This window comes from Rhinolophus hipposideros (assembly GCF_964194185.1).
Source record: "Rhinolophus hipposideros genome assembly, chromosome: X".
In the NCBI taxonomy this organism is placed as follows: Eukaryota; Metazoa; Chordata; class Mammalia; order Chiroptera; family Rhinolophidae; genus Rhinolophus; species Rhinolophus hipposideros.
This window is the reverse complement of record NC_138046.1, coordinates 97,849,422-97,862,397: the sequence shown is the minus strand read 5'-3', so window position 1 is coordinate 97,862,397 and position 12,976 is coordinate 97,849,422. Positions and strand designations below refer to the sequence as shown.

The 12,976-nt window shown below is 37.8% G+C and overlaps 1 protein-coding gene across 2 annotated transcripts in view; it reads left to right on the top strand.

Moving 5' to 3' along the window:
- Positions 1-217: 217 nt before the first annotated feature.
- The window catches only part of CYBB (cytochrome b-245 beta chain), a 33,788-nt gene continuing 21,029 nt past the window's right edge, over positions 218-12,976 (top strand). The window contains exons 1-4 of one of the 2 annotated variants that reach the window (XM_081042661.1): positions 218-320; positions 2,298-2,393; positions 3,650-3,760; positions 12,753-12,837. In XM_081042661.1, coding sequence (XP_080898787.1) covers positions 276-320; positions 2,298-2,393; positions 3,650-3,760; positions 12,753-12,837 — 337 coding nt within the window. In that variant the 5' untranslated portion in view covers positions 218-275. The remainder of the gene's footprint in view (positions 321-2,297; positions 2,394-3,649; positions 3,761-12,752; positions 12,838-12,976) is intronic. The other variant, XM_081042660.1, reaches the window with a different exon arrangement.

Here is a 12,976-nt window from a genome sequence, read left to right as displayed (position 1 = left end):
AATTACACTGTTACTTCCAGTTGTAAAAATTAGTTTCATTCATTTTTCACTATGTTCGTTTGTGATTGGATCATTACAGACCCTTTCTCTGTAGTTTGTGGTTTAAAGATTGAAACTTTTTATGAATATAAGCTTTTCAGTTAACCAATGATTAGCTATTTCCTGATAGTAGAAAAGGAAACAGATTGCCCCAAGGCACTATTTTCATTTCCTCATGGGAAGAAGAAGCATAGCAGAGAAGAAAGACAGACACAAGACACTGTACCTCTGCCACCATGGGGAACTGGGCTGTGAATGAGGGACTCTCCATCTTTGTCATTGTAAGTACCAATGAGAGATACATTATGAATCCTCTGACTTGTCTGGGTTCTCTTGGGAACTAAAATAGAAAAAACTTTTTTGTTCGTTTGTTTTGTTTATTTGACAAATTGTGTTGAAACTGATTTACTGTGTGAACATACATCCATTTGTAAGCAGACTGAGTCCATTCTTTCAAAGTTAGTATTGGAAAGACTGTAACTGGGGGCTCACTTCACCTAGTTTATTTTTTGAGTTTTTAGGAGTACTAAATTAGCCAGCATTTCACAGAGGGAGTAGAAGACATTTCATGATAATGATTCCTGAATCTGAGTTGTTTATTAATATTTGCTCTAAGACAAATTTCTACTTTTTGTGTGTTTATACCACTTTAAAAATGGGCAATCAAAATTTTATGCCATTTTCCAAATAATAAGTACAAGACTGGTTCATGTGTGGGAAATTGGCCTTTATTTCAGTAATTACACCAAAAATAATTGAACTTCTCAACTGTGGTGTTTTTTTTAAGTATCTTCTTTTCTCTGAGGTAACTTGAGTTATTTGTAAGGTTTATAAAAAAAAATCAAGGGAAGGAAATTGAAATTAGATATCTAGACTCACATATAGTATATATATGATATATATTATATATGATTATATATATAAATCAGTATAATATATCTTGAGAAATAATTTTTGTAAGTAAAGATATGGCTAATTTTCAAATAAACACATTAGTTTATTTAGTTTTTAACATAACAAAGATCAACTATTATTTTACAATGGTGGTCTCAGCAAAGCAATCATGGATAATTAGGAAGATAGAAATGTGATTTATAACTATTCTTTCCAAATATCCAATGAAAGCATTATACAGAGGTTAAAAAGAATTCTTATAAACAAAACTTTTGAAAGAATTAATCATGAAGTAAATATTCAGTCTTTGAGTTTTCGAGATACAGAGAAATTAGTGACACAAATATAATTAAAGCAACAAATATTTTGTCATGTAAAAAAATTATGCCAAAGCAACATTTAAAAGCAGTATAGAATTCTTCCTAGGACTCAGAACTATTAATTTGATTTCTTATCACCATTTTAAGAACAGATTACTCCTGTAGAAAACAAGTTCAAATTACACTTTTAGATCCTACTACAGTTTTTCCCAGGAAATGACCTTCTAATCACATACTCACATATTCAATTGAAAATGAAGGCACCACTTGAAAAGCAAGAGTAAAAAAGACAAGATTAGGAAACAGAAAAGTTGTTTTAGCTCCTTCTTTTTAAAGAGAGACTGTTCTCAAGTGTCTATGGACATTTAGTACTTCAACACATAGTTAAGAAAAAAAATCACTATGGAGCTGAAAGTAGAGGACTGGGCAGTGTCATCGCTTGATGCAGTCAGTGTTTCAGATGAAACAAGCAATTTAAAAAAATCCTATGCCTTTCACCCCCTCATTCATGCTCAATATCCCCTCCTTCAAAAGTTAAGCAAAAGTTATTAAATATAATTAAAGGCTGGACTGTTTAGCTGATGAGACCCCCACTAGCTGGTTGGGATGCTGTGGTGGAGGGTGTTTATCGGTACCTGTGAGAGTAGAACACAGTGTCCTACTGGAGCAAGGGACAACATAGCAACGTGTTCCATTCCCTTGTCTTTTTAGAAAGAGTCACCTACTATCATCTCTCTATCTAAGGTTAGAAAGAAAAGAGGAGGAGAAAGAAAGGAGGGAAGATAGACTGCTAATAACTCGGCATACTGACCAACTAGTAAAACAATCATGGGGAACAACATGGGGTGGAAAGGTTAATAACAAAGAAATATAACAATGCTGCCTGAGGAAAGAGCTGGCTCTAAAATGGTTATAACCAGCTTTGTAAGCACCCGTATCAAAGGCTGGAGTTGGGAAACTCCTGACCCTGGTCTGACACCAATATTGTGTGAAATTCACCTGTTGAAATGTGAAAACTTCATGCAACTGTTTCTATTTGTGCAGCTGGTATGGCTGGGGTTGAACGTCTTCCTCTTTGTCTGGTACTACCGAGTTTATGATATTCCACCGAAATTCTTTTACACTAGAAAACTTCTTGGGGTAAGTATAAGTTCCATGTGATGCAATATTGACTAACTCACATTTTTTAATCAAAAAAATTCACGTTCATATTCCTTTTAACATTTTCAATAAATATTCTGACCAACCTGAACAGCACCATCAGCCTCACTCCCTCCATTACCCCCTGGGGAGGAGTCTTCAGGCTTTCCACTGTGGGACAAACAAAAGTGTGGCAGAGGGTCACAGCAACATCCCTCTCTTCCCAAAAACCGGTGGAAAACTGTTTAGCTTAGAGGACGAATCTAATAATAGCTCTGGAATGGAAGGCCAGGTGGAAGAGATCCATCCAGGGGTAACACAGGTGAAACAAGTGGGACTTTCCATATTCTGTAAATCATCTGATTCTTACCACTTTTGTGCATGGAGAGTCCCGCTCCTAGTGACATGTTATTAAATGATCTTCAGGAAATTCCAGTTTCATTTAACTGCCAGGTCTCTTCTTCTTCATTACAGATGAAAATAATTTCATCTGTCTCCAGAAGATATTGTTTACTACATCATGCTGAACCCGTGAATTCACTACTTAATAATACTAATTATAATATGTATTATGCATCATATGTATAAATAATTAGATCATTATACTACATTATTATGGTTGTTGTTAACTTATTCAGGTTGATGCTGAGGATGATTTCCTTTTGCTTTCCCTCTCCAACATAAACAACTTCTTTGGGTATTTTAAAGAACAATTATAATGCCAAAGAAGTACACCATACCAACTTAAGTTACTGTTGAGGTTAGTCTAAGTGCTAAGAAAAGCTTTAAAAAGCCCCAGTTTCTATACTGAACTCCAGTTAATGATATGCATGCTTAAGTATTTAGGAGGAAGTGAACTGATGTCTGCAATTTACTTTGAAAAGCATCAAAACTAACATGTGTTGATGGAGGGATGGACAGATAGATGTATAGATATGTGATAAAGCAAGCATAGTAAAATTTAAAAGATGGAATCTGGGAAATGGATAAACAGGTATTCATTGTGAAATGATTTCAAATTCTCTTTATGTTTAAAAATGTTCATAATAAAATGTTGGGGTGGGGGGGGTAAGGGCCAGATTAAAACAAAGGGTACCAGCAGGCCCTAAAAGTAAACCTTTGGCTCAGAAGATCCTTCCTTTCCAGATAACTTGATGTCTCTTGATATGTAGGCTGCATGCTGGGAACTCTGGGGAATTGGGGGAGGTGTTCTGTGCTTACAGGTGTCATCCTACTCCTTCTCTTGCCTCTTCTAGTCAGCACTGGCGTTGGCCAGGGCCCCTGCAGCCTGCCTGAATTTCAACTGCATGCTGATCCTGCTGCCCGTCTGTCGAAATCTGCTCTCCTTCCTCAGGGGTTCCAGTGCGGTAAGAGCAAACATTTACAATGTTTGAGTTCCTCAAAATTTCAAAGGCCATTAAGCTAAATGCCCTTTCCTAAGAAAAGGAAACCAATGGTTTGTGAAAATTCTAACCTCTGTAGAATATATATTCATGAGCTAAGCCATGCCTGATCTATAGTTTATTTCTGTATTATTTGTTAATGGAGCTTCCTAGGACAACCATTTAACCTGGAACAGACATTCAAACAACAAACAACCACCAATCAACCCCTACCTCAATAAAGACAATAAAGCACGTGTGTGTATGCACACACACAGACATATGTAATATAAAGTATAGGTATATGTATATAAAAAGGGCTTTATGAAGCTGATGTGAAATTTGGGAATTAGTCTTACACTACCATGTTTCTCAAAATTTTTAAGTCAGAAAAATATCTCTTTGTGGATAATATCCCAAGCAGATGGAATCAATGGGCAATGAGTCACACTATAATGAATGCAATTAAGAGGTGTTGGGTCTGGGGAACTGAAAGATTCAAAGCTTTCTAAATGCCCAGGACTTCTTTCACCTTCACTTTAGCAATTTCATGAGTCTCTGAATGTACTATGCTAGAAGAAAAAGATTATGAGATTATGTAGGAAGAACTTCTGTAATCTATAAAATGGTATAAAAATTTCTTACAGATATTATTATACAAAGATGAGAAACAAGGAACTTAGAGTCTACACACGTACTCAAATAAATGGGTCCCATAAAACATTACAAATAAGGAGCTACAGGGAATCAAAGGAGGGGGAAATTACATCAGGTGGGGCAAGGGGTGAAGAAAGGCTTCTTGGAGAAGATGGCATTTGACAGGGGCATATAAAGATAAAATAAGCCTCTAGGAGATGTAAATGAGAGAGAAAGACTTTCTACCTGGACAAAATGGCAAAAGCACAGGAAATGGTGAGGGAGTTGTATTCTTAAAAGCCCTGAATAAACATGACTTCTGGCTTCTCTTTGGAATTTCTTTTTTTTTTTTTTTTTTTTTTTTTTTTGCCATTCCTGACCACACCTAAGGGGGTAGATCTTCCAAAGTTAAGGATTGATGCCCTGGTGGGACCCATTCCACTGGCTTATTAGTGACTAGTGGCCTCTGTTTTTTTCTTTTAATAAATGTTTTTTTATATTAACTAGCTTTAAAAAAACACCCTATGAATTAGAGATCATTTCTAGAGGACAGCAGCAAACAATCTACTTTGATGGGAATGTAGGGACTGTAAAAAGGGCAGATGTCTGCGGTAAGGGTGGAGAGGAACCTGGGACTTTACTGGTAAACTAGAACTTCGAATGTATAGCTGAGGAGTTGATACCTAATTTGGCAATCACAGAATATTTTGGGGGAAGGAAAGTGGTCTAAACTGTCAATAACAAGTAGAATTTACCTTGAACTCTGCCTCATTTATCCTAGTCATACTAAATTCACATTGATCCCAAGGAGAATTTGTTTTTTCTTTAAGAACTATACAGAATTCAATTTACTAATACAGGATTAGCAGGCTACAACTAACAGTAGACATTGATTGTAAGGATTTCCAGATAATCTCCTCAACCTGAGAAACCACAGAGGTCAAATTCCATTTGCTTGAACGTTTTATTGAAGAGCCACCTATAAAGTACAATGTTTGGTATACAGTAGGTACGCAGTGAACATTTGGTAAGTGAAGTTCATGCACTATAGTTCTTTGTTTTTAAGGAGTCACAATTCATTTTTATTCTCCCTCCCTGTTCGAATAGTGTGTTTTTAGAGGAAGTAAACCCTGAGAAACAGGCAGTGTTTTCACCAGGATGGCCCGTTAGGAAATCCTGTTACCCCACAAGCCCAAATTGCACTGCCGTTGAGCTGCATGCCCCATGAGCAGTGCATGCTGTAATGGCCGCTTTTAGACTTCCTGTGGTCCAGGAGGGAAAATCCTCATGAGTATCTCTAAAGATAGGCATGAAATGAGGCTGCTCTTCAAATTGCAGAGAAGGTCAGCTCTGTAACCACAGAGACCTATATGGAAAAGAATGTATTTTTTTTTTTAAGTAGCAGCAAGCAACATTCTTTTACAGATAGGGTGTGTCCCTCCTTCTGAACTTCCTAGCCTCAAATGTGAACTTGGCAAATGAAACTTATTTTCTGATTGGGATGAAAATTAGTGAGCGTGTTGTGACTCATGTTGGAAATCATAATAGCTGCCACTTACTGAGTCTTCACAGACTTCAGCTCATGAAATCTGTGTATCAAGCTAGTGAAGTAAGGATGAAATTAAATGGGAGTGTTAGGATTCCAACCTAGGTCATCGTGTCCCTAGACTCCATTCACTTTCCTACATGCCACCTAAACTAAAAACGGTCCTATTCCGGTGTTATGGTCTTAGAAAGTCCATTATATGTGTGAATGTTTGAACATGCTGAATAACCCAGGCTAGAAATGGCAATGATGTTGTAACTTCAAGGATTCATTAGTAGGAGTCTATGTAAACTAAACAGTCACAGAACTTCCATTCAGTTTCCAGTGGTTTTAATCATTTAGACTTCACTTTATAATCCTTCTGGTTACTTGGAGAAAGAAAGCCACAGGGTTGACCCACCCCAGGAAAGATAGGGGTAAAGACTCAGCCTGCTGTGTTGAGGGAAATGGGGAAGGATGAGGCTCAGCATACAGGAGCCTTAATAACCCCAACTTGCCATGCAGAAACTAAGTTCTAATTGGATGGAAGTCCTAGTCTTAAAATCTGAAAGAAACAGGAAGGTGAGAGAGTGAGCTCTTATCTGTAACCTTGTATAGTCTGAGAATCGGATGCCCTCATGGTGGCTCTCTAATCATGTGGTCTAGGGCAAGTCTCTTGGACTTCCTGTCTCATAGTTCTTTTTATTTATTTATTTTATTTTTAGCTGAAAAGCAAGTGAGTTAATGCAAATGTAAGAATGAATATGACATTCTGTAAGTATATTAGTTGATGAAGCCTGTCAGCTAAGTGAGTCAACAAATATTTATTGAGTGCCAACTATGTGCTAAGCACTGGGGACACCTGGTGAGTACATGTAAAACATGGAGTAAAACATGGATGGACATGAGCTCAAGGAGCTTAGAGTTTTATGAAGGAGATAGAGAATAAACATGTAATTTCAAAATTATAAACAATGCTATACAAATAAAGTAGCATTCTTCCTATTTATCACAGATTCTACTGCCACCAGGTCTGGGCATTACTGTCAGCTTCTTCCTCTGAGTTCTGTAGTATCAAGGCTGGCTTTTGCAATTCCTCCCAAAGTGCATATAAATATCTAACTCAGATTCACTCACGATATGTGTGATGAGACCAGGTGTACCTAACATAGAACTTTTAAGTTTCCGTAACTTATAGAAGCTCATGCTCTACCCCATTAAGTATGCACTTCTCTTTAGTGCATACTTTAGTTCCATTTCTCAATTTTTTGATTTTTTCCTCTTGCAGTGTGCATAAAGCATAGAAATCTGCCGATATGACTCAATAATCTCCCTTGCAGTTGAATGTTAGGTGATTGAGATTGGGAAAGGCTCTAGGCGACAATAACAGAAACTTCCCTTTAGAAGACAAAGGTCAATTTGTACATTCTAATCTCTTTACATAATATTGCCACAGGGATATGAAAGACAGTTTGGAGACTATAACCAATAATGTTGTAAAGATTTTGTAGGGTGTCAGATGGACACTTGTCTTATTAGGGAGACCACTTCATGGATGGTGTAGATACCTGACCACTGTGCTGTACACCTGAAGCTGAAGCTGAATAATATTGAATTTCAACTATAATTAAATATATATACATTTATTTAATATGTATATTATGTATTTAATATGTATATATATAAACTATATATATAAATATATACATATATACACATATATATAGTCACAGGATGTGGAGTACAGCACAGGGAATAGAGTCAGTGGAACTGTAACAGCTCTATACGATGTCAGAGGGGTAGTAGATTGAGGGAGGGGGGTTATCACTTTGTGAGGGGTGTAAATGTCTAGTTATTACATTGTTTTGTACACCTGAAACTAAAAATAAATAAATAAATAAAAGACAAAAGACAAAAGCAAGGAGGTGGTTTGTTTAGTGAGGAAGCTATGGGGCATGATGGCAACTTGGGTAATTGGTAGGGGGCTGGCAATAATTCCAGAAGTGATTCAAAAGCATAAAAATGACATCTGTGTAGAGAGGAGGAACAAAAAAACCCTGGGTAGTCACAGGCAGCAAAGCTCTTCCTTGTCACCCTACCAAATGGCTGTCTTGTCCCCTTTTCAGGAAATGGTGAAGAAACTGTATCTGGAAACCCCATATAAGCATGACTTCTGGCTTCTCTTTGGAGTTTTTTTTTCCATTCCTGACCACACCATAGAGGGTAACTGGGAATAATTAGAGATTGATGCCCTACTAGGACCCAGTCCACTGGCCCATTGATGACTAATAACCTCTGTTTTACCTTTTAATAAAATGTATGTGTTTCATACTAACTAGCTTTACAAAAGAATTACCTATTAAGATCAAACAGAGTATTACTAAATGGACCTTGCATTTCCGAAGCACATCTCTCCATTGTTCTGGCATTCAGTTTATTTTTCTCTAAGGTTCTGTTGCTCAAGCTAAGAGGCACCAAACTCTATTGTTTGTTATTTTTAATGATCCATTTTGATGATAGACCTGTGGAGACAGTGTAGAGACCAAGACAAAAACTGTTCTTCAAATTTGACACGGAGGAGCCAGTATATTTTTCCCCAAGAGTTTCAAAATGATTTGTCAGGAAGTAGAAAAGAAAGGATAGATATGTGGGTAAATACATCTCTATTGGTTTAGAATAATCATCTTACATTCTAGTACAGTGAAAGTGTAATTTATTTAACCAAATAATTATTAAAGGACTTTTAAAAGTATATGACATATTGCTCTGCATACAGGAAACTTACCTTCTAGCTGGGGACCCAAGCCACACTAAATGAAAAGTTAAATAATTATACAAAAAAATCAAATATTTATTTAATACCTCTCGATGAATCTATGAAATAGACCTAAGTGGGAAGAACTGTGATAAATATATATATGAAGAAACTGGAAACTGAGTGCATTATTCAACATCACACAGCTAGGTTGTAGGGCTGGGATATAACACGGTATATCTCTTGGCAAAACTTGCTGTCTGAAATGTAATTCCGTACTGTTTTCTGACCCTACTAATTTCCATTCTCTCATTCTTAGGACTCCGGTCGTGTTCCATCACTCCAATAAGAACTGTATTAATTATCTATTGCTGTGTAACAAATTCCCACAAACTCAGTGGCTTAAAACAACCCCAATTTGTAGCTCACAGTTCTGCAGGGCAGAAGTACAGCATCCTGTGGTTGAGTTCTCTGCTCAGTGTCACAAGGCTGGAATCAAGGTGTCAACTGGGCTGAATTCTCATATAGAAACTCTGGGTAAAAATCTTCTTCCAAGCTCATGCTTGTTAGCAAAATTCAGTTCCTTACAGTTGCAGGACTAAAATCCCTGTCTCCTTGCTGAAGGTCATCCAGGGGCTGCTCTCAGATCCTAGATGTCCCTGTATCCCTTGCCATGTGGCCCTATGTCGTGCGGGGTCTCCTGCGGGGTCTCTGCTCCCGCTGCCCACATAAGAAAGGATATGGCTAGGCCAAAAAGGAACAACCACGGAGCCATAGGTAGGGTAGTCATACTACTATGGTCTCACTGGAGGCTGGGTTTACACGACGTGCGACCTGCTGTCCGCTTTGCTGCCAACCGACCGACTCTCCTCAACTCTCCTCCACTCTCCTCCACTCTCCTCATCTTCCCTCGGTAGCCATGGCAGTTATATTAGTGGCCAATGGCTCAATGGTTACGGCTGACGGCCAACCAGCCACAGCTGATGGCCACCCAATCACAGTTGATGGCCATTTACTACCCGAGCCAGCACCTTTCCACATGAGGCCAAGAGCCTGGAAACTGCTCTCTGGGGCTCTGTCCCCACACCCTATAACTGCAGAACCAGCTCAAACTGGTCATATCCTGTTTCTAACAAGACCCAGAACCAAAGTTTACACCCCTTATGAGTAACAATCGTGAACACCACTCACAAGTAACACTTGGGAAGCCTTAAGTGCTCTCCCTACCCCATAGAACCAGAGGACCCAGATATGACAGGAACCTGAGCGCTGGAACTCTTTCAGACAGAAAGGGTCTGTGGTCCAGGAAGATCCGGTGTTGAAACCCTTTAAAATCCTGCCCTAAAACCTGGATCCGGCAGACACATTTGAACCTTGTCTCCTTGCCAGTCGACTTGCAGAGAAAAAGCCTTTTCTCAAAATCCGGTGCCATAGTATTGGCTTCTGCACGGCGTCAGGCAGTGAGCCGTTGCTCAGTAACAGCCCCCTCCATCTTCAAGCCTGCAATAATGCATCAAATACTTCTCATGAATTGAGTCTGACTTCTTCCATCTCTGACTTCTAGACTCAGATTTAAAGGGTTTATGTGATTGGGTCAGGTCCACCCAGATAATCTCTCTTCTTAAGGTCAATTTGTGACTTTAATTACCTCTGCAGTCTCTTTTGCCATATAATGTAACAAAATCACAGGAGTGACATCCCATCATATTCACAGGTCAGGTCCCACCCAAACTCAAGGGAAGAAAATTATTCAAGGTCATTGGGGTTCATCTTAGAATTCTGCCTACCACAAGAACTCTAAGAAACAAATAGGAAACAGATATTTCCTTAAAATTGTAAAGAATACAAAGTAGTAAAACAATGCACAGAACTTGAAATAACCACAAAAGCCAACAAGGCTATATAAGAAAACAAGGACAATCAATTTTTTACCAACAGAAATGTAAAATAAGTGATTTCAAACAGGAAACCCTTGTTTTGAGAGCCTGATTCACTGCTGAGCTCTACCAGTGGACACGTGGTTATAGCTGATTCTATTGGCACTCCATTCATATTCCCTCCACACTGATGGTCACAATACATGGGGCAGCTACCTTCTAGAAGCCCCAATCATTCTCTACCTGAAGATTTTCTTTCAGCCCTCTCCTGAGGCAAGTCTGAAATGCCAGGGTGCTGATGCCCTGGGAACAACCCTCAGCCAGTGATGACTGGGAGTTGGTGGATGAATAGCCAAGTTTGCTAACCCCTTAGGAAAGAAATAAAAAAACAGAACTCTGGGGTATTCTACACAGTCTCCCAGAGTTGCCTGATCAGAGAGCCCACTAATATAATATGATAGTACACCCTTTATTGGTTTCCTTCCCTTCCCAGTCTTCCTTCCCCTAATCTTGTTTTCTGTGATTACCTTCCAGATAAGAGTACTTACACTTAAATTCTCATTTTGGTTTTAGACAGGTAAAATAATAACAACTACATCTTTACATTTGGTTTGGTAAAAAGGGGCATGAACCTTTAAAGCCAAATAGACTTGGATCTCAACCAATATGAGATTTACCTTTATCTTTGTTATCTGTAAAATGAGGACAATAATATCTTGTTGCATTAGATAAGGCAATGATTATGAATAACTTACCTGGCTCACAGAAGGCACTCAATAAAGCCTAATTCTTTTTTCCTTTTTCTGGAATCCTCAGTGTCTCCTTACTAGTATTTCTGCAGTTCCAGGAATCTGCTGTCCTGGTCAAAACAGCCTCCTGTCCCTCAGCAGCTAACTGAGAGATAGTGGAGTAAACACAGTTTTTTAAACAATTATATTTTTTCTATAAAATCAGAGCATTCTATTAAAAATAAGTGAGCCAAATGTTAAACATCCCTATATTTAAATTGAATACGTGTAGAACCAGATATTTCTAATACCTAAGATTGAGTATTTATTTGTTTGCTTGTTTGTTTGTTTGTTTTGGCACTTCACTCTATTCATCTTAAAAGTTCTCTGAATCTCTGTGGCAGTATATCTAGTCTTGGGAACAAAGCAGCCAGGGTGACTATTTGACCAGTTTTCAGGAGGGCAAAGCTCTGGTTCAATCATAAGCCAGGTTTTGTTTTGTTTTGTTTTGTTTTGTTTTGTTTTGTTTTACTTTGGGCAGTTACCTGAATCCAGATTCTAACCCCTATCTTTTTACATATACTGTTAGGACAGTTAGATTAATGTATTGATGAAAATACTATCTTTAATTTCAAGGTAATTGCATAAGGTATAAAACATCAAAATATTAATATCTCTGGCATCAGACAGTCTTAGTTTAAATCCCAGCTCTGCTACTTATTAACTGTGTAACCTAAGGCAAGGTAACTTCTCTGTGCCTTTGTTTTCTCATCTGTTATTAGTGATAACAATGGTACCTCCCTGATAGGATTGATGTAAGAATGGAATGAGTCAATGCATGTAAAACACTTAAAGCAGCTCCTTGCATAAGCTCTTTGTAAATATTAGCTATTATTATTTATACTATTATCATTTGTTTAATGATCTCCCCTTGTTATGTTATCTCTATCAACATAAGCAGGTGGACTATTTTTTCTCCTCCCATAGTATATGTCCGTGAAGAGTGTTCTAAAATTCACTTGTTCTAGAACTGTTCACTTGTCTGTGTCCCATTCGACTGTCAGGTTTTTGAGGTCAGACTTGACCTTTGTTAATTTCTATATTCTTTGTTTATTGAATAAATTAATCTGAACTAGAAACTATGTGGCTAGATATGTTTTCTGTTCAAATTCCTGTTTTATACAATTGAGCAATGGATTCCAGGAGAGACTTTTTATGTCACTGGTCAGGGAACATAAAACGTAAGTGGCTTAAGCTGCTACTTACTTGCTGTTTGACCATGGGAAGATGACTACATCTATCTGAGATTCAGTTTTATCATCTATAAGTGGATAGAATAATATAGTTTTTAGGGTGGTTGTGAGAATTAAATGAGATGATATGTATCTAATGCCTGGCACAGAGAAAACCTTTCTGTTAAAAATTACTGTTTCATTCTTTTCCCCTTAATCTAAAGTGCTGCTCAACAAGAATTCGAAGACAACTGGACAGGAACCTCACCTTTCATAAAATGGTGGCATGGATGATTGCACTTCACACTGGTAAGTTTATTAAGATATTTGAGATTGCAAAGAAAACATGGAACCAGAGAGCTCCCTCTATTCTTAGATACTTTTCAAAATAAGAGGTCAGCCTTTGTAGGCATATTAGGTGGTGATGAGATATGTTGTATTTTTTTTT